We start from the raw sequence: 22,348 nt of genomic DNA, 5'->3' as shown, positions 1-22,348 counted from the left end.
TTAAACCTCGAATTAAGGCTACCCATCTGTTGCTACATCATCTCAACACTGGTGTATGTGGCAGAAACCTGGACTTTACAACAAGACTCCATAAAGAGGCTGGAAGTGCTAGAAATGTGGTTTTACCGTGCCGGGAAAATGCTGAAAACCTCCTACAAGGACACAATCACAAATGCAGAGGTTCTGGAAAGAGTAAACAGGAAAAAAAAACACTAATACATGACATAAAGGAGAGAAAGCTACAATATTTGGCACACATAATCCGAGCTGATTGTCACCAGAGGCAGCTCATAGAGGGAAAGGTGAAAGGAACGTGGAAGAGAGGATGCCCCAGACGCAAGTGTACAACAGACATCTTGGAGTGGAGAGGCAAGACGTATGAGGGATGTGTGAGAGCAGCGCAAAACAGACAAGGTTGTCTGATAGCCCCCCTGCTGGCAAGCGGTAGGCACCATGACTGACTGAACTTATGAGCAACGTCATCGTGATGTCATTGGGTACTTATAAAAAGTGATTTAAACTTGAAAAATACTTTGAACTGTAATTTCTGGATTGAATTGAGTACCGTGATCATTTTTTTTGTGGTGTGGATACTGTCTTTTGCAATATTTTTGATATGATACCAAAGCACGAAGCCCCATGACCCTTGCTTCGGGGTTGTAATGGAAAGAGAAGATGGCGTCAAACCTGGGCTAGCTTTAGTTGAAGACTGTAGGAAAAGCATTAAGTAACTTTCAATAAAATTACCACTAGTGACCACAATGTGACCTTTGACCCTCAACATGACCACACGAAATAGACTTTAGGTCAAGGAAGATCCTGTCCAAATGGGAGTTGAAATACCAGTAGGCTAAAGACTTTGGAAGATAGAATTTAAAAGTCTCACAAGGAGAACCAATGAAAAAATCATACAGCTCCGCCACATAGTTCACTCATCTAGAACCACGAAAGGTGTATGCCGTATGCCAATCTGCTCTGTGGCCGACAGTGCAGTGATGTTGATCACAAGTCTGTTACTGTTTGGATATAATGACAGAATACTTGATGCATGAAAAAGTGATGTTAGGTTTTGGCAACTTCCTTCGTTGTAGTGCAGCATTTCTAAAAACATCCAGAACAGCAGTGTGTGGAAGGAGTGGCATGCCCCGCCCATGTTTTCCCTCTCCTCATTTATCCTCATGCTCCGTATCAGTGCCTCAATGTCAATAGTCATTATTTGCTGATCGTACATTTAACATAAGAGACTGTCTGGAAGGGATCTTCATTGTGTCTCCCCAACCCCCGAGCATCAAAGGATTCAACTCCCATCCAACCCCACTTCCATCGTTTCACTTTGAGGACACAAATACCGTCAAATGCACGTAGTACGTGATGAGCAAATATCCAATCTTGTCAAACCATCAATGAGTGCCTGCAGTAAGTGTAGTGATGAGATTCACATCACTGATGCAGTGTAAGCAAACACCACTCAGCAATGACATTTGAACTGTCTGCAATTATCACCCTACATCTCTTTATTATGAAGGCCACCGGTGTCGGTGGTCTGTATTCTGTCAACTATTGGAACTGATATCGGTCCAAGTATCCACCCACAATCCACAACACAAATAATATACAAATCATATCACTGAAAATCATACTTTGGACCAGCCAGACAAAAAGTAAACAAACAGAACACTTCAAACCATCCTTTTGACACTCTTCAAATACATGTACAGTAATTACAATTATTTACCTGCATGAAGCCAACTTTAAGAGTCCGTTGATAAAAATATCATTTTTTATCTTCTCTTTAAGAAATAAAATGGACAGATTCCAGTGCAGTTGTTTGATAATTTTACTAGTCCATATAAGCATATGACCGTATATAGCAATCGTATCAGTCAGAGCCTAGCCATGACCAATTTTCCCAACTAATGTTCCTGTACCATATTAAGTATGTGTACAGATGGGTTAGCGAGCCGCTCGCGGCATGCCTCTGTGACTCGTATCTTGGTCTCGCAAGGTTAAAATCTTTGAGGAAACTACAGGAAATCACACGGATTTCACACAGAAATCACACACCCTGACAATTTGGGTCATTTATATTATTGTTTATCTCTTTGTAAAGTGTCATTATCTGTAATTTTGTGTGTAATGTGTCAGTTTTTCTTCAAAATCGAAACATGCCCAGAATAAATACACTACAGAAATAAACAAAGTACTTCAAGATTTTATCTTTGAACCAAATCGAAAGAAATAGGGCAAATGCACTGTACAGTGATGCCCCGCCCCCTCACTACGCAACACATAAGTATGACCTAAAACTAAGGAAAGGCCAACCAAGGAAAGGCCAACATCATGCAAGATTTAGTAGGCCCAAATTATTTCTACATGTAGCTGCATTGATTACTAAATCAATTAACATTACGACTGCTAAAGAGTTGATCCTTCTTGAAGTTTATTGTGCCAGATTTAGATTGTCTCTCTGCATGACCTTAACACCCTCCTTTCAATAGGTACGATCTTGCTGCGCCATGTTGGTTCCCAATATACCTTGTGTGATCTTAACCCATGGAATTGTGTAATCTAGGGTGCGTTCAAGCGAGCTACTCGTGCCAACAAAAGTATACTCCTAAGCGCACGAATGGCAGGAGTGCGACCCGCAGGTTAATTAGCAAGAGTATGCTCTCCGTCATACCGGGAGTATACTCCTGCACCGAGAGTAATGTGCAAGCAACAACCCCTTTCCTGCACTCGGGAGCAGCAAGAGTAACACTCTAGAATGCACCCTAAATGTGCCAAATAATTAGGACTGCAGTTGATGTATCTAACGCACGACGCAGTGGTTAACATTTTGAAAGGGTTTTTTTTTAGGATCAATCCTTTCAAACATGAGATTTCGATTTGACGTACCTTCGTCGTCACTTTACATCATAAGATACAGGTTTTCTGAGGTTAAAAACGAGGCGTCCTTTATCCATATCATACAGGCATCGCGCAGTTTTGAAAAATGTTTGTATGTGACGTGACGTGCAGGAGATAACGCCCAAGCGCTTACACACAGGGCGTGCAGTTTTCGAAATACATGTATACACACGCAGTACGCTTTGAATAGCCGGTTAATGCTGGCGAGAGATAAATAAAATCCTTGGAAAAGGCAAAAATATAGGTCTTCCGGAGAAATGTTCAGATGGACAACAGGTGTTCTCCAATCCCGCTGACAATGCCATCTCATTTAATTCCTACTTTACTAATATTGGCACTACACTTGCTAACAAAATTCCATCCACTAACTCACAATTCAATGATTATCTTCACGAACCTAACTCTTCTTCTTTTTTTCTTAGCCCGACCACTTCCGCTGAAATCGTTGAAATCGGCAAATCACTCAGGAGTGACACCAGCTGCGGGTTTGATGACATTCGTTCCTCTATTGTTAAATCGGTCATTACGTACACGGTACATGTATATAGCTGAACCTCTTGCTCGCATATTCAATCTGTCTCTATCCTCCGCTTCTGTCCCTTCGAATCTGAAGATTGCCAAAATTACACCTGTGTACAAATCTGGCAATTCTGAGGACATTCATAACTATCGCCCTATTTCTGTTCTACCGTCCTTCTCTAAAATTCTTGAGCGAATTGTTTATAATCGCTTGGCAAAATTTCTGTCTTACTCCAACATTCTTTTCAATCAGCAATTCGGCTTCCGCCCACAACATTCCATGGACATGGCTCTGATTCATCTTACTGACATTATTTCTAGTTCTTTATCCAACAAACTTTCAACCGCAGGTATCTTCATCGACCTTTCTAAGGCATTTGACACAATCGATCACGGCATTCTTCTTTCCAAACTCAACTACTATGGAATTAGAGGACATACTCTTGACTGGTTTGAGAGCTACTTGACAGGCTGCTGTGGTCCATAAAGCATCTTCCAGCTGAAGCGACATTACGCATGGAGTACCTCAAGGGTCCATACTTGGCCCCCTTCTCTTTCTGCTGTATATTAATGATCTGAATAATTCTTCTTCTTTACATTCTTTTCTGTTGTTCGCAGACGACACCCTGTCACCTATTCTAATCCTAATTTTGAATCTCTAATACATATCCTCAATGCAGAACTTATCAAGGTGTCTTCGTGGTTTAAAGCCAACAAACTGTCTCTGAATGCAAGCAAAACAAAATGTTTGTTCTTTCATAAAGCAAGTTCTTCTCCCGATTCTTTTCCATCCATTTACATCGATGGTATGCCAATATCGGTCGCTCACAGTACCAAATTCTTAGGTGTTGTGATTAATGATCACCTTACCTGGAGTGACCACATTTCCACAATTACCAAAATCGTTTCCCGCAATACAGGTGTTCTTTCCAAGCTTCGCACCTTTCTTCCATCAACAACTCTTTTCACTCTTTACAATACACTCATTCTTCCGTACCTTAATTACTGTAATATTGTGTGGGCACGATCCAGTACTAACCAACTCCACTCCCTTATTGTCATGCAGAAGCGGGCCATCAGACTCTGCACCCTCTCACAACCACGAGATCATACTGCACCTCTATTTGCAAAACTTCGCACACTAACGCTCACGGATATTAACAAACTTCAAACAGGAATTTTCATGTTTAAGTACACTAACAAAATTTTACCTCAAGTTTTTTCCACCTTTTTTCACTTCTGTGCATGACATTCATGAATATAACACACGTTCCAGAAATAATCTCTATGTCCCATTCTCTCGCACAACTTTACATGAACACTCCTCGTTTCCATGGCCCTCGTCTTTGGAACAGCTTAGATACAGCCTTGAGAACAAAGTCCTCTGTGGGCGGATTCAAATCAGGGTACAAAGAATATCTCATCTCCCGCTACCTATCATAGTCTCCCTCCTACTTACAATTATTTCTTTTCTTCTTCTATTATACTACTTCTATAGTCCCCTTGCAATAATTACTTTATGTGATATGCTCGTTATTCTTTAAGGTATACTGTTTTCATGTCTACTTTTTTTTTGTTTACTGGCATGTTTATATGTTCACTATTGCTTGAATGTCTCTTAACAGTTTATTTTCTTTGTGTAATTCTCTTTCGCCATTTGATTGTTCATCTTGTTTATCTTTCGTAAGAACATTTTGATTTGGCTGCCTACTTGTTTGTTCTTTTTGTTTCGTGATCAATTCATTTTTGTTCACTTTCTTGTGTTTACCTGAACGTTTTTGAATAGTTTTGATTTTGACTGCATGTAGTTGCACGAAAATTTGAATATGGCATTATCGTTTTTGTTGCATCCATATATAATTATATCCAGTATGTTTTAATCCCATGTGTATTATATTTGCGTTTGTCCGATTGTTTGTATGGCTCTGTATTTGTCAAGTTGTCATTTCGGTTTTGTTTTGTCATGGAATCGCCATATAAGCCCCCGGCTTCAGAAGATGCCCCCATAATTGCCTTTTTTTATGGTCCTTTCTTGCTTAGATATTTCCATGTACAGTCGAGTCTCGTTATAACAAACTAGTTCGGACCTAGCCAAATTGTTTGTTATATCAGAATTTTGTATTAAGAGGAACATCAGTCCCATTCATTGTGCACATAAATGCACAGTTGGGACCAAGGCTTTATCTTTGTTATAACCAGAATTTTGTATTAACAGAGTTTGTACTAACGAGAGTCGACTGTATATTTAGAATAATATTACTTTAATTATATTACTTATTAATTTATTTTGTAACATTGTCTTGTTTTCTTTTTGGCATTATGGAAATATATGTTGATTGATTGATTGATTGATGATTTCGTAAAAAAAAAAAAATGCCCGTTATGTATTCCTCACAGCAAGGGGTTAGCGACGCCCATGGAGTCGAGGCTGTGACCTAAACAACTAGCCAGTAAAAAATAAGCCTATCAAAATTAGGACGAAATTTGGGGACAATATTGCATTAGAACAAAACCCATTTATTACAATTACTATTTTTGAAAGTTACATTGCAACATGGAGTCAGACAAAATCACAGCATTCCACTCACTGACGTTGTGTTTAACAATAGTTAGTCCATGTACAGTAGTACAATGTATGTTTGTTTTTCCCAAACTTCGGTAAGCTTCGGCAGTTACTTTATTACAGAAAGGAACTACAGGGTGAGTAAAACAATGCATCCCAAATGGCAGGACCAATTTTGAATGAAGTTTTGCCTGTAGCACTTTCAAAATCTACGATATGAAAGCCCAATTCATAAGCCTTCTTTTAGTACAAGAATCATTCAGATCACTCATTTACTTTTCAGTTACGGAATTTTGAACATAAACACTGTTTTAAAGTTCTGTCCATGGATCACAAAAAAGTGTTCTTTCAGCAAAAGGAAAACAATTCTCATAGGAATGCATGGGAATTGTTTTTGCTTTGCTGAAAAAACATGATGTAAGTTATTGAACACGTTATTCAGTACATATCAAGTCATTCATTATTATGAATTATAATAAGGGAATAACAGTGTGAGGAGCCGGTCTTGACTGCGTGTTAATGACCGGGTTTGGGGGTGACCGCTGTTAATGGACCGAGACGAAGTGAAGACCGGATCCTCACACTGTTATTCCCATTAATACATGTAAATACCTTTTTACGAAATAAACAATTAAAATGCTCCAAATTTGTGACTTCTTTCGGCGTTATTTCCAGACTTTTTTGTGTTCATGTTCATGGGCCATATTTTAACTTATGGGTGGTACCCTGTCTCTTCAATAAGCGTTGTTATATACACCACAGCCGGGCCCAGGCTGCGCTGGACAACGTCTTCATTGCGTACGCGTACGACATCCAGGGTTTGGACTTCTGCTGCTGTAGCGAAACAAATTACAACAATGTTTTTATATTTTTACCTGCTTGGTTTAGAAAAGGTAAATATGTCGATGGGCGAAGTGTTTAAAGAAAATATATCGTAGATCTACGCTTTCGTCAATAACATCCTCAGTATACTGAACAGCTGTACGATGTCGTTTTAAAACTTCCTTACGCGCGCACACCCATAGCAACTGTGTTGCGTACGCGCGCGTCAGTCTCACGCGTAGGTGGTTGAGCGCATGTGCAGTGCTGTATTGTTACAAGCTGCCGTATGACTGTTGTAAATTTGGTCAATCATTGCCTTCCATGGCGCTGGATCAATGCTGGTTCAGGGGCCATTTTTTTCGCTTGTTCTTTGAAGCCGGTCTTTATATCACCGTTAATAGACCCTCCACATTAATAGACCCTCCAAGGTATTTATTAATATGTTATCGATCTGACCGTAACTACATGTAAGGCCAAGACAATTAAATTAATCAATTTTTCACTACCTGATGTGTTAAAGTACATGTACATACATTATTTCAATATCAAAAAATGACCAGGCTATCTAAATCACCTGATCACTTCCCTGTATTGAAAATAATGAAATAAATGCCATTGTGTTCAATAACTTACAGCATTATGTACTGTGAACATGTCTGCATGTGTCCATATTTACCACCCCCCCCCCCTCGCTTTAAAGATATTCCAAACAACTCCCATGTTGTAAAAGAAAAAATAACCACACCTACATATAGTACATATAAAAATGTGCACTTTCCCTAAGGCAATACATGTACAATGTATATGCAACCTTAACAATGATAATACCTGTAAATTTTCTTGGGGGGGGGAGGGGTGGGGGTGGGGGCGGAGGGGGAGGTAGAGAAGGAAGGGGGTGGTGGGGGGGGGGCTGTGAGACAGCTGTTGGTGTAAATTTTGACAGGTGCACTTGCAAATTGATATCTATTTGGGCAAATACATACAGCAATCAAAATCTGAATTACAATTTAGGTGGCAAGGGAAGAAGCGGGGCCTAGCTGGGTGGGGAGGACTGGACATCATTTAAATAATGGATGCATTTCAATCAGAGGAAAATGGATAGGGCTATTATTATTCATTGTAGCTTGCAAACACATGATGTTTGCCGATGTGACAATAATTTTCCAATAAACCCAAGTTATTGGTGGGTGGTCACACCCCACCCTCAACCCCAAGCAATGCCCCCGGGGGTGGGAGAAGGGGAGGCTGTGAAAAGGAAGCTGTGTAATTCCTAAAGTGTTCACCTGCAAATTATTTAGTTACATTTGTTTTGTTATGCAATCAACACGCAAGATCTAAATTTGGTGGCAAAGGGGGAGTGGGCAGGGCCTAGCCAGGTGTGTGTGTGTGGGGGGGGGGGAACTATACGACCTACTATTCATCCACAAGTCTAATAATAATACGCAGTGTGATTCTGTTTGTGAAAATGTGCTAGATTCAGGAACAATTCCAATATTACTCAAAACAAAGGGCAAAACTGAAAATACACCTTTTAAGGTTTTTTGTGAAAACTACCATTTTTGGAGCACTACTGCACAATACAATAACCCAAGATTTTCTCATCAGATATGAAAATACCAATGTCTGAACTAACCATACCCAGAGGGAAATTATTCTGAGTGCCCAGGCAAGTGCAATTTTGGAGGGTGAAAATGAGGTAAAACTTTTGTAAAAACATGCTGTATTGAAGTGCCTAAAAAAAGATGATTTTTCAAAAGTGTTTCTAATTTTTTCTTGTGAGGGTAAGGATGATACTTTGTTGTGATATAGTTACTTTTGTGACATTACTTTGCGTTTTGGCATGATGGCCTTTGAAAATAATGCAAAAAATGAATTTTTGCAGCCTCAAAATATTTTTTGAGCGTGGACACTCAAAATGAATTATTTACACGAAATGACTCTTAAAGCTATAGTCCATCATTTGTAATTAGTGCATTTTGTTCGTTTGAAGCAACAAAAGTGTTCAAAATCTAATGAAGGATACTGAACAACTTACTTGATGAAGTTTCAGCTCAGCTTCAGCTTTATATTCCGAGAAAAACAGCATTCTAGGATCTCAATTTCAAATCAAAAGTTACTAAATCATGTTTCGAATTGTTTTGAATTGCAGCTTTACGCGATGTCGCGCACTGATCCGACGAATTATAGCAACCGCACGCGCCTGTGCGTCGTTCCAATGCTTGTGCGCGCTGCGCCGAATAACAAAACGAACTACTAATTGAAATTTTCCTACGGTGCCTCTTAAGACTCACCGTTGGAAATGCCTTCTTTCGTTGATTTCTTCAAAATGAGAGCTTGCCAGAAAGGATAACTTCACAGGGAGTTTAGTTCCCTTACTATCTTTCAACCAGTATGTTTTTCAACAATAATTACGCCAGTTACTTTTTTGGATAGCTGCAAATGATGGACTCGGGCTTTAAAGGGAAGATACAACATTTGCAAACATCAAAAAACAATGGTTCAAATTATCATGAAATGTCTTACTGTTAGAAAATGACAGTCTAAAGCATCCTGTAAAGTTGTGGCTCCTGGTGTGCTGACATTTTCAAGAAAAATGGTATATTTCCAATGCTGGTCGGCCGACCAGTGTTGGGAAAAACAGGCTTTCTTCAAAAAGCGCTCCTAGTTTTTCAGATTTAGTTCGTCCGCATTTTCTTTGCAATTGATTACACACCCGTGAAGAGGTACAAGCCTGCTACACTGATTCTCTGATCTAACAATTACCTTAAGTCTATAAATTGCTCTGTTTCATCTTAAGGGGGTCAGGGAACCAGACTTCAAGAATATGATTGGTTTTCGATTTCGTGGTTTTTTCCAGCACCTACATGTACAAATCCAAAACGTGAAACAAGTCTGTGTAACAATATTTACTATAACAGTGCGTGAAATTAGACAAAAAAAGTGATCAGACAAAATGTCCGAGCACAATCAAAAGTGTTCTGCCATTGTCAAGTTTTGATCTGCCATTTAGCGTTCCAAATTTGATTCACCCGCTCGTTTCTGTAGTAAGCCACGCTGTGAGAATTTAGTAACAATCACGCACTTAAAGCATACCGCGCAACACAACGTACTTTGATCTTGCTAAATTCTCATTACATGTATGCGCATCAATGTCCTTATAATACTCTATATTTCGACTCGTCACTATACAGACTCGATTCAAGTCTGCAGAACACATAACTTAAACTGGGTGAAATTGCAGTTCTGAATGTCCAAAGAGGCTCGATCGAATTATTATAGCAAGGAATAGAGGTTGAATCAGGTCCAATTTAACACTTTTGCCCAATAGAAATTAACTGGGAATTCCACAAACGGCCACTGCTCATTTCCATAAAATGTCTTGAAAAGTACAAAAAGTTGTATTAACTGATTTGTAGAAGAAACACGAAGACTGCTGATCGAAACACAATTTATCGACTTGATTTCACGTCTATTTTTTGGCAAACGGCACGTACGTACGAATGCCAATCTATCGCTGTGCACGCCGCTGTACTAGACTGTGTAATGATTGGGGTGTAAACGCGTTGCATCTATTGCGTGAATATAAGACAACACGTACATGTAGTTAGCAGCCGCTCAGCGTACGGTAAGTATTACAGACCGGATCATCGGAAATAAACAACAAAATACTTTTGAGTGCAAGCGTTTATTTCTGAAAAAGACAACTCCACAAAGAATACATACATCGCTCGGACATTTTGTCCGAGCACATCTGCATTTGGTCGGACAAACCATGAAAGTGGTCGGAAAATGTCCGATGTCCGACTGTAATTTCACGCACTGCTATAACATACTAATCCTCCAAATCCATTTATTTCTGAAATTTGCAGCAAAAGTAAATGTTGTACATTTTCTTGAAATGTTTACATGTAGTATAGCCTTACTTGAGTAACTTAAAGCTGACATAACAGGAGTATCACGTGCCCCAAAAGCTATTTTACCACTTTAGTCATACTGCAATCATCCAAATTGTCCAAAGTTAGAGAAACTTTCATTTGGAATGCGCTCTCTCGCGTACTTTAAAACATTCCCCCCCCCCCCTCAAAATCATGATACTTATAATGCTGTAAAAGTATTTATAAACATTATTACTACTATTAAAAATGATGGTTATGTAATTATTTTGAGAAGGAATTCCAAGGTACAAATTTTGGTTCTCAAATATCAAGCTGTGTAGATTTCTTATATGTCTACAACGTGGGTGTCTCAAGACGGTTACAAGTCTTACTCGCAATTTATTAACAATTAAAAAACACCTTAGACAGTTTACCCATTTCTATTGGTTGATGATAGCTCGTCATGCGGCCATCTTAAACGGTTGATAAAACACTGACTGGCCGGTCTTAAACACCGATCCCTTTTACCCTTTTATTGGTTGAACGTTCACAATCCTCAGTAAGGCATACGCAACACTATCAGTGAGTCTGTACATCATACATGTAGTCCAAAATTCACACTACACCAGCACAGTTGCATTCTGCGCAGTACCCCCAAGGCCATTCGCCATATAGGAGGTGTCTAATTACCCTTGCCTTCGGCTCAGGTCATTATCAGCATCCAGACTCCAAACCAGTCTTAAACATAGTGTTTAAAAACCGGCAAAGCACCTATTAATTCCCTTATGAAAGCACAATAGGTTTACTCATGTCTATCCTAGTGAAACAAAACCATTGCTCTCTTACTCTGCCTCAAAGGGTTATATTCTTGCAAGCTGCCCGTACAGATTCTCGCTTTACTTTTGATGGGAGGAACAATCTATCGTACCACCAAAGTCTCTCTGGCAATTACGCGAGTACGTGAATGTCTACGATCACTCTGATTACAGCTCCATGCTCTGATGCCAAACTGTGAAGAAGACATTCCAAATACAAGTTCAGAATTGTGTACATGAAACTAACGAACCACAATATTTGAATTTCTCATCGGATAAAGCAGCTTAAACTCTTACCTTTCTGGGCAGAACGAAAGGCTACACTCTCAAGAATGCAAAAACTCCAGTCCAAGTACAGCTCAATGTTTGCGAGTAGACTTCATAAATGAAGGCATAGTAAAGTCTGTCGCGAGCCAATGTGGCTCATCAGGCCGGCGTTTATCTCCGGTTTCAATAGCACGAAACGACTGAGAATAATTCTACTCCCCCTGGATGGGATGCTAGTCCATCGCAGGTTACTCCCCAGTTAATGCCGGTACCCATTTATACTCCTGGGTGGAGAGGGGCAAGTGGGGGTGAGGTGGCTTGCCCAAGGACACAGTATATGACCAGCAGCTGGATTCGAACCCCGGACCCTCTGATCATGAGTCACAAACCCTAACCACTAGGCCACACACTCCCAGCAAAGGCATGCAAAGGCTGAATGCGATGTCCTCAATCTGATGAAAACCTCGCATGCAAAATCTTATATAGGACGGCTTTGGTATCGACATTTGCACATTATCTCTTTGGATGTGATCTCTTTGTGTACATGTGCACTCAATATCCACCAATGAAACTGACAGATATTTCTAGGTCATTGTTAATTTAAAAGAATCTTATTATCAACCTATTGCGTGATACCCAGGGACCGTGGTCCCCAATTGGACGGCGCATTCTCTCACTCCCTGGATGTGGCATCGGTCAACAATTACACAAATGTACTTGACTCAATTAAGGAATCCATTCAGCACATCAACGGCACGTGAGCTCATACCTAGGGATATTGCAAAGTTCACCAGTCACATGACACCGGGAACCCATCAATTTAAACGGCACGTGAGCTCATTCCCAGGGATATTGCAAAGTTCACCAGTCACGTGATACATGTACCAGGAACCCATCAATTTAAACGGCACGTACGTCACTCCCAGGGATGTTGGATCGTTCTACATGTAGGTGACACCAAGAACACTCTTGGTGGATGACACATAAGTTTGATTCCCAGGGACTGTGTCATGTGACGTGGTTCCATTGGCAGGTCACATGGCAAGTTGTACCCCGACCAGAATGCACGTATGCTTAAAAAGCAGTGACCCTGTAAAGCCGTCCAAAAGTGATAGGATAACATTACGTGATTGTACGTCAGTATTTTGTTAGTTTCATTCAAGAGGATTTTATCTTTTCGGGTCTATTTTGTTACCATTAAGTTTTTTTGCTGTTTCAATATTGTAATAACGAACAGGAACGAAGAAACATAACTTTCAATGAATGGGAGGTTTGCAGTAACACCAGTGTGATGAATGATATCTTTCGTGAGTTGTGTGGTTCTGAGAAGAACCAGTTGGTTAAACTCGACATTTCAAACAGTACGCTCTGTTCGTCAGCAGTCTCCTGATGACAAACAGAGCATGCTGTTCAAAATGGCAAGTTAGGCCTAAACAAACTGGTTCGATCTTCTTAGAACTACACAACTCACAAAGACATCACATGGTGTTACTGCAACCTCCCATTCATTGATCATGCCCACCATGCTAACCCTTAAAGTCTCATTTAACATAAACTTTGATATAAATGTTGGTACATTCTGACATAATTGACCTTGACAAAGTTCCAACGCCAAATGGGGGGAAAAAGGTCAAAACAACAATTAAAATATAGCCCTAGATATCATCGCATAGTAATTCTTAACATTTTAAAAATTGTAAAAACCATCGTCAAAACAACAGCACTCTTCATTTAAATAATAGACAACAGGTGACCGAGAAAACTGCCTCCAGGGATTCCACATGTACACTGTCATAAGCTGCTCAGGGGATTGCAAGAATTGTAAGAAATGAACTGCCTTCTATTTGATATGTAACTCCTGAACCAGTCCAATGGATATATACCAATACCTGTCCCAGGTACAAGTTATTGCTTCAAGACTAAGCTTGTCCAGTTGGGTTGGACCTGAAAGTCTCAGTGAGGACATTTTACGTTTACTCAATGCAAGGCCAGCACAGCGAGTTAAAGCAGCTAAAATACAGGAGTATTTGGAGGTGAACGTTTCAAAAATCCAAGACCCCATAGCGTGCCAAAAACCACTCAGCAATGACATTTGAACCGTCTGCATCATCAATCATCCTGCATCTCTTTATAAGCCACCATTGTCTGTAGTCTGTAATCTATATGAACTGATATCAGCCCCTAGGAAACCCAAAATAAACAAACACACAGAATAACAAAACAGATCCCTACAATTCATACTTTGAACCAGTGAGACGTAACTAAAATAACAAAACACTTCAAATTATCCATGGACACTCTTAAAAGCAAGCCAACCTATCCAAGATCCAAGACCCCATGCCAAGCAATGAAATTTAACTGTCTGCATATTATCAATCAGTCTAAATAGGCCGCCATTGTCTGTAGTCTGTAATCTAAAACAACTAATATTAGCCCCTAGTATGACAACCAAAATCAACAAAACAAAACACTTCAAATTATCCATGGACACTCTTAAAAGCAAGCCAACCTATGCAAGATCCAAGACCCCATGCCAAGCAATGAATTTTAACCGTCTGCATATTATCAATCAGTCTAAATAGGCTGCCATTGTCTGTAGTCTGTAATCTAAAACAACTAATATTAGCCCCTACTATGACAACCAAAATCAACAAAACAAAACACTTCAAATTATCCATGGACACTCTTAAAAGCAAGCCAACCTATCCAAGATCCAAGACCCCATGCCAAGCAATGAATTTTAACCGTCTGCATATTATCAATCTGTCTAAAAAGGCTGCCATTGTCTGTAGTCTGTAATCTAAAAGAACTAATATTAGCCCCTACTATGACAACCAAAATAAACAAAACAAAACACTTCAAATTATCCATGGACACCCTTTAAAAAAGTGCATAAGCATATAGCCGCATGAAGCCTCAAAATTACAACTTAAACAGTTTATTTTGGAAATGTTTCCGTATAGAAATAAGGTGAAGCATTTCCAGGGCAGCCGTGGATAAGTTCCTAATCCATTTACAGTCACAATACCACTGTGTATAGCATTCATATCACTCACAGCCTATCCACTAACCATACATGTACACATGTATGTGTAAGGACACAATACTGGAAACCAAAAGTTGGACATTAGATCTGAAGAAAGATGAAAACTGCATGCTGTTAGCTAGCTCTTAAATTGTTGGGAGAAACATCCCTTTAAGTGCAAAACAACACTGAAAAGATAATAGGCCAAATATTTTTCACTGCAAGGCAGATTATAACAATTTTGTGAGCAGTCTTTTTTTTTTTTTTGCTATTGTGTAGTTACACACGTTTGATTGAACTTACCAAACTATTAAGCGACATTTAAAGGCAACAAAGGATTCATGGATAAAGGACAGTTTTATTTTTTGTGAAAGATACTTTTCAAAATATATTATTGTTAGATTTAAGAGAAGTTAGTTTCAGATAAAGAAGTTGTTTATGATGAAAATAACTCTCTTGATTCTAACAACTTGACCGAAACTAAAGAGGGGGCGCATCACAATGGCCTTGGTATCATGTCGCAATCTCTGAAGTTTAAAAATTACTGATCTCTTAAAGCAATGGCCTCCAGTGGTACTAGGAAGTCATCTGATCTTTTCCTTGGATGCGTAAAGACCAAATTAAAGATATCAGTCACCTCAGGAAAGTGCAAGACATGGCCCGATGGTTCGTTTCCGGGCATTGAAGAGGCTGGTTCCCAGTTTTACCCATGGTGAGGTTGGGATCTCATGTGGCTCAATCAAGTGGCATGAAGAGGTCGGTTCCCAGTTTTACCCATGGTGAGGTTGGGATCTCATGAGGCTCAATCAAGTGGCATGAAGAGGTCGGTTCCCAGTTTTACCCATTGTGAGGTTGGGATCTCATGAGGTTCAATCAAGTGGCATGAAGAGGTCGGTCCCCAGTTTTACCCATGGTGAGGTTGGGATCTCATGAGGTTCAATCAAGTGGCATGAAGAGGTCGGTTCCCAGTTTTACCCATTGTGAGGTTGGGATCTCATGAGGCTCAATCAAGTGGCATGAAGAGGTCGGTTCCCAGTTTTACCCATGGTGAGGTTGGGATCTCATGAGGCTCAATCAAATGGCATGAAGAGGTCGGTTCCCAGTTTTACCCATGGTGAGGTTGGGATCTCATGTGGCTCAATCAAGTGGCATGAAGAGGTCGGTTCCCACTTTTACCCATGGTGAGGTTGGGATCTCATGAGGCTCAATCAAGTGGCATGACGAGGTTGGTTGCCAGTTTTACCCATGGTGAGGTTGGGATCTCATGAGGCTCAATCAAGTGGCATGAAGAGGTTGGTTCCCAGTTTTACCCATGGTTAGGTTGGGATCTCATGTGGCTCAATCAAGTGGCATGAAGAGGTCGGTTCCCAGTTTTACACATGGTGAGGTTGGGATCTCATGCGGCTCAATCAAGTGGCATGAAGACATATTACATTGTGCAAGCACGCTCCACACTTAGTGTAACGCACTGACGCAGTGATTTTTCCATGTCAAACGTCAATATTTCACCTTTAATCCAGCCGGGAAAGGGTTCCGATCAGTGTTGACCTGGGTGTTTCTACCGTAGAAACACTCCATTTACGACTGGTGAAAGAGAGTAAAACTACGCTCGCGATAATTTTTATGTGCCATTGTCATTGACTTTTTCGTCGACTTTTCTTTGAAATTATAATTTAAATAAAGTCACATATTGTGGAAAAATCGTAAAACAAATCAAATTTTGTGGGAACAAATTGTTAACAAATTGGAGATTTTGTTGGAAAATTCCAAAAGTCGGTTTTTCGATTAAAATCAGAAAAATATTCTCTGCAAGAGGCAAGTTTGACCATACATGTAGTTAACCATAGTTCGACTAACTCTGGTCAAACGCACTAGTGGACGACTAGTCTAGTCCACTATTCAGGACCAACCTACTGCGGCTGGTCGTGCCATGATATAACTGGTTATCAATAGCAATTTTCATAGCATAGTGCAGAGGGGACCTACTATCAACAAAAATGGCGGGAAAATGGAAACTATGAGAGCTGATAATTTCATTTTCATGTCATAGTTTTTCCGTGTAACTTTACGATTCTGTCACTTTTGTATCAAGTACACAATTACTACAATTTGTGCACATATAAACAGAAACGTCAAGTGTTGAAAAATTGTGCAACCGCCATTTTCTCACGGTCGTTGACATGACTTAGTTCGACTAGAGTCATTGATACGTTCACTACGTTATCTTCACTGCGCATGCGCTAGGTACGGCACAAACTAACCACTAGTTAACCATTGGTCCTTGATCCAACTTGCCAGAGACTGGCTACATGTGCAACTTCATCTGCAGCATTCAGATATAAAAAGTGTGAAAGTATTAACTTACCATCCTGGTTGGCATGGCAACAGTGGGTGATGACGTTGTCTGCTGAATTGGCTGTGGATACGTCTTCTTGTATAATCTCTGGTAGTGGCAGACGTAACTCGTATTGTCTGTGACTAGAACAGTCAATTCTTCCTATACAAAAAAAAATACATTTTAAAAAACAAAACCTACAGAGGCCTACAAATGTTGTTGAATGGTGTACAGGCAGATTGGCCACATAAAGAGGTCTAGTTGTCATGCCTATCCAAGCAGTACATTTGCATTGTCCTCTAAGATGGCCGCTCAGCATGAGGTCTACTGAAGTAGTGGCTTGGCTGTACAGTACTGGATTATTCAGTACGGCAAAACCAGACATGGGATATTAGTTAATTCTTGGTGTAACACCTTAACCTTATGACCAGTTCCAGTACTTTGGCTAACACCCTGCTCAACTGCTCAATTAAACAACACACAACAGGTGCTTGTCAATGTGCCACGCCTGCTACATGTAAGTCTAACCAAATCAATCCAACGGCCTTAGAGTCTGAGCTTGCTAGTCACCACAGTATACATTATTGGATGGGACAAATTCCCATTGTCTCAGAATTGATAGTTGAAACTTTGATGCTGTTCGTGTTGCTCTGCTCAATACAGGGTGTATCAAAACAAGGAAACCCAGATGTAAATGTAAATTATAAAAAATCTAATAAATATTTGAAATAAGTTCAAGATCATGTGAAATGCCAATGTGTCCTCTTTCCAATGATTCCTTGATTGTGTGTCTGTGGTGAAGGTGCAATGTACCCTAGAATAAACAAAGTCAAAGTATAACAGACTGACAAGCAAACATAAAAAAGAAAGTTACAAACAAAAATAATTTTTTGCCTACCAACCTGGATAATTGTTGATATTTTGGACCTATATGAACCTACCATGATACGGGTCTTGACACACATCCATGGCTTGGCCGGTGTCAATTCTTGCTGTCCTCTTTGGAGGTTTGTGGCCATGAACTTCCTGTATGCATCTTCATCGGTCTCTGCAAGTTCATCCAGCATTGACCAAAAGTACTGTGTCTGCTTCATCAGGTCATGTTGGACGCCTGTCACCATACTAAAATTGGAAAAGACAGCAGGACAATTTTGAAAATGGCGTCTGCACGATATTCGCAATGTAATTGTATCTCAGGTGGCATATGTAGTAATTTTGTGGCCGTTTTGAGGGTAAAATCTGATGTTTTTGTTGGCAAATTGTTAGGTTGTTAATTATTTGAAACGCCATGTAAGTACTACCGCCAGATCATGTCCAAATGTTAAAAATAATGGAGGGGCTACTGTTGTGGCAATTGCTATCGTTACAGCATCGTCTGGCTCCCTGACCTAGTAAATGTCCTTCGTACAACTGCATGTGCGCACATCACATGACAACGATTAGGGTCTATGGATGAACAGTTGACCATACGCATGCAAAATCATAGCGGTGTACCACAGAAATCAAAGAAAGTTTTTGTTTTGAAGTAGATGCGAAATGTTGCTTGTTTGTTAACGGCACCATGGTGTAAGATGTTTTGCATTGATCATGTGTATACTCCAACTTTTCTGCCAACAAGGGTTTTCATCTTCTTTTTTTTTACTATAACTAGGAAAGAATTCCATCATACATACCGGTACATATATATGGACATCACTCATTTTTCCAATAACACGTCCTAAAAAGTCAAAGTTTGCAGGAAAAACATTGAAGCATTTACTGAGAAAACACTTGGAATTCTTCAAAACAGTCTCATAGGGTTTGTGCACAGGGTGTCAAGTGATGTCCAGGTGGGGCATGGAAGTCTTTCCACTTTGTTTATCCACAGACCATTGTTATCATGTGATGTGCAAACACGCAGTTGTAACTCCGATAGGGCTAATATTGTGTACTGAGACTTGGGTAATCGTTATCTTCAGGACACCTCTATTTTTAACAACATAATCGAAAGTTGATATAGGCAAACGGACATAAGCTCAAATACGCGGGGCGCTGCATACACACTCTACAGAACACACGTTACACAATAGGCACGCACATTTATATACAATATCCACACGCGCGCGTGCGTGTGGGTGGCTAACTGTGGGCTAACCATGCATGGGCTAACTAATCAAAACACTGACGGGCTATTTTTTTTCAAGCCAAAATGGTAGTTGGAATTTATTGTCCAATTAGCATGTTTCTTATATCAGCATTTAGAGAAGTTTATCAACTTTATGAATGTCGTCATCCCAAGGTTGAACTTTCCGTGTTGACGCTGTGGTAAAAAACACCCTGACATGCGTGCTAAAAAACTAGTTTACGCTTCGTGGATGTGCACTTTTGAATAGGAGCACAAAGCGTGGATGTGTTTTTTCAAACTAAAATGGTCGTTATGTGCCGAGCACTGTCATTGACAAATTTCATCCCTATAGAAAGCTGAAGATGTCTTCTTTCATGTTCTGATCACCCCAGATTTGTACGTTGCCCGGTTTTAAAGATGTGCCTGTTTTGGTCTCTCAACAACGCACGCGCACATATACTGAGCCTGTACACGCAGTGTTGGGATGAGCAAATGTCCAAAACTTTTCATTATGTTCCGGTTAATTAAAACTGACTTTTGCAATGACTGTTCAGTACCAAAGTGACTTTTGCAGGGCAGTCTTTTGTCTTCGTATTACTCACATTTGTTGTAATTTTGAAACCCACTTTCAAAGAAAATGTGACTTTCCCCATTTTTTGCAATCAGAGACGAAGTGCACGTTGTACTTCTCACAACACGTGTGCAAGCCAGACAGAATGAAAGCCCGATACTGATTGGCTCATAACATCTTTAAAAAAATATCAATTTTTATCCAGCCAATCAGCATATTCAGCAGCGAGCCTTCATTGCATCGAGTTTCACTGTGACCACCTTGGTTTTTGAGCCTGTTTTCTGGTTGTCTTCGTCATCGACTCCATAATTTCCCCAATAAATCAAAGACATCATGCCCTCTTTCCACAAAATAATAAACAAAACATTCAAGAAGGTGTCATCCCTCATAGCTGCTCAAATGTCTGGCCCCATAAATGTGGCCAATTTACCGGACTACCTCCGTAAATAAAGGCCACACTTGGTACATGTACCTGACATTGTAAAACTTTGTCTAGTTTCTATTGTTCACATTTAGACTTTGTAATTTATTAGTCCCATAAATGTGACGGTGTACTGGTCTACCTCCCTATTAATCAGAGTAGGAAGTCCAGTATTACTGTCACATTTATGGGACTAACCTTCACATGCAGCTAGCACGCACTACGCATGATGGGCACCGGAAGTTAGTTTGTGTGACGCGTTCTACATGTACGTCACAGGTCACGCAAATCTATCCAATGAGAGCTCAAATGACGTCAGCCCTGACAAGCGTTCTGTTTGCAGGAAGGGGGGTGGGGGTACAAGCGAAGGTACTATGTTATATGTCACTGCGCATGATGTTCAGTGCCTATTCGGCAAAATATCGTTCGCTTAAAGAAAGCCGGTGCCGGCTAAATATACTCCAACTGCCAAATTTGAATGTCAATGAAAAAGACAGTCTGATTAAAATTCATGTTTTTATCCATGCCCAGCATGCATTGTAAATGCAGGCGTGGATCCAGGGGGGGGGGGGGGTGTGGGGGACAACCACCCCCCCCAGCTAGCTCTGCCCCCCCCCCAAAAAAATTGTCATACAAATTCCTAAAATATAAGTCAACCCCCCCCTCCCCCCCCCCCCCCCCCACTGTGACACCCATATGGAGAACAATGGAGCATTTGCTCACTCGCCACTAGTGAAGCTCTGTCTACGTGGGAAGACTGGGCGCTCTGAGCAAACTAATTCATTAATATCCAGAAAGTATGTTTGTTAAACTTACTTCCTTGTATCGCATCACAAAATACAGATTTTCCTCTTTCACATGAATATAACTTCTTCATGATTAAAGGCGAATAATTATGTGCACTTTTTAATTGAAAAATGGGTAACTCAGTGGAAATTTTGGGTTTCCTATGGAGGTCACAGCACAATTCCCCGATTTTTGAGGGTGCGGGTTTACTTTTTCGAACAGCACAAGTGTGAACCCAGTCACACAAGTGTGAATCCGGGGGGGGGGGGGGGGGCAACAGCCCCCCATAAAACCTTGTCGCCCCCCCCATTCGCCCCCCCCCCTCCACTGAGATTTTGAGTTTCTAAAAAAATTATCATTGATCAACATGACGCCCCCCCATGAAATGTCCCAGCCCCCCCCCCCCGCGCCCCCCACTGAAAAAATGACTGGCTACGCCTCTGCTCACACGGCTTCTGAAAAATAACACAATAAGCATTCCATTCATGTAACAAACGTTTTGATTGGTTGAGAAGAACAAGGGGCACTTTTCTTGTCAAATCAGACATCGCTTTTGTTCTGAGGATCGACCGGCTGCTTATGAGTTATGTATAGTCCGGTCTACGCAGTGGGTTGTGCAGGTCGCCGGGTAAATGCACCGTTGTGCGTGACCGCAGAGCATGCAGGGCTTTGATTTTCTGCACATATGGGTGGAAAAGTTCTCCATACGCAAAAAAAAATTATAACTTCAGAAGAATCTACAGTAGGTCAATCACTTCCACCTAGCTTTCCAAAGCCAAATGGTTAACTTTTCAGGCCAAAATTGGCAAACTTACTTTCACTGTTGTGACGTTTTTTCGCAAGTCCTCCACGTCGTGCCCCGCCAATTTAAGAACGCGCAACGAACCACGTGAGATTGGTTTGTGAACAAATCCCTGGTCCCTGTACTATTGCAATGATTTCAAAAAGCATTGGGAAGTGCGAACCAGTTATTTCTGCGGCGCCTTACTCACCAATGAAAACTACCAGGCACATTTTGTGCTGGGGTAGTTTCAGGTTTTTTAGCTTGGGGAAAAGTCGTTTTTATTCTAATTCACAATGTTTGCATACCATCTTTTTCAATTCTCACAATTTTTATATAAAACAATATTGGAGACCTGTATCTCGGAAAAGATCGTCTTAAAATTCAATAGTTTGCTAAAAAGAAATTTTATTTTGAACTGAGTTCCCTTCATTAATTTGGTATAGCCCTTGTGGAATGTATATGCAAATTTGTACAGGTGCAATTTTTTTTCATCAAGCGATAACTGCCCCTCCCCCCCCCCCCGCAACGCCCATTTAGAAATTTTTAGAGTGCCG

General features: G+C 40.4%; 1 protein-coding gene across 1 annotated transcript; it reads right to left on the bottom strand.

Moving 5' to 3' along the window:
* Positions 1-10: 10 nt before the first annotated feature.
* LOC119733454 (PIH1 domain-containing protein 2-like) lies at positions 11-22,030 on the bottom strand. Its single transcript, XM_038207016.1, has 4 exons — positions 21,826-22,030; positions 18,070-18,250; positions 17,159-17,290; positions 11-183 (listed from the first exon to the last, which is right to left on the bottom strand). The coding sequence occupies exons 2-4, from the start codon at positions 18,247-18,249 to the stop codon at positions 109-111; spliced, it is 387 nt and encodes a 128-aa protein (XP_038062944.1). The 5' UTR covers position 18,250; positions 21,826-22,030; the 3' UTR covers positions 11-108.
* Positions 22,031-22,348: the final 318 nt, after the last annotated feature.

Source organism: Patiria miniata, unplaced genomic scaffold (assembly GCF_015706575.1).
Source record: "Patiria miniata isolate m_02_andy unplaced genomic scaffold, ASM1570657v1 HiC_scaffold_25, whole genome shotgun sequence".
Taxonomy (NCBI): domain Eukaryota; kingdom Metazoa; phylum Echinodermata; class Asteroidea; order Valvatida; family Asterinidae; genus Patiria; species Patiria miniata.
Note: the sequence above shows the minus strand (reverse complement) of the source record. Positions and strands in the feature narration are given on the sequence as shown.

Excerpts from the sequence above, each read along its gene's own strand:
- LOC119733454 (XM_038207016.1), bottom strand. The coding sequence starts at position 18,249 with ATGGTGACAGGCGTCCAACATGACCTGATGAAGCAGACACAGTACTTT. Across the intron at positions 17,291-18,069 it reads GTGTCAAGACCCGTATCATG|GAAGAATTGACTGTTCTAGT; the intron begins GTAGGTTCATAT and ends TTTTTTGTATAG. Across the intron at positions 184-17,158 it reads TTGCCATGCCAACCAGGATG|AACCTCTGCATTTGTGATTG; the intron begins GTAAGTTAATAC and ends TACTCTTTCCAG.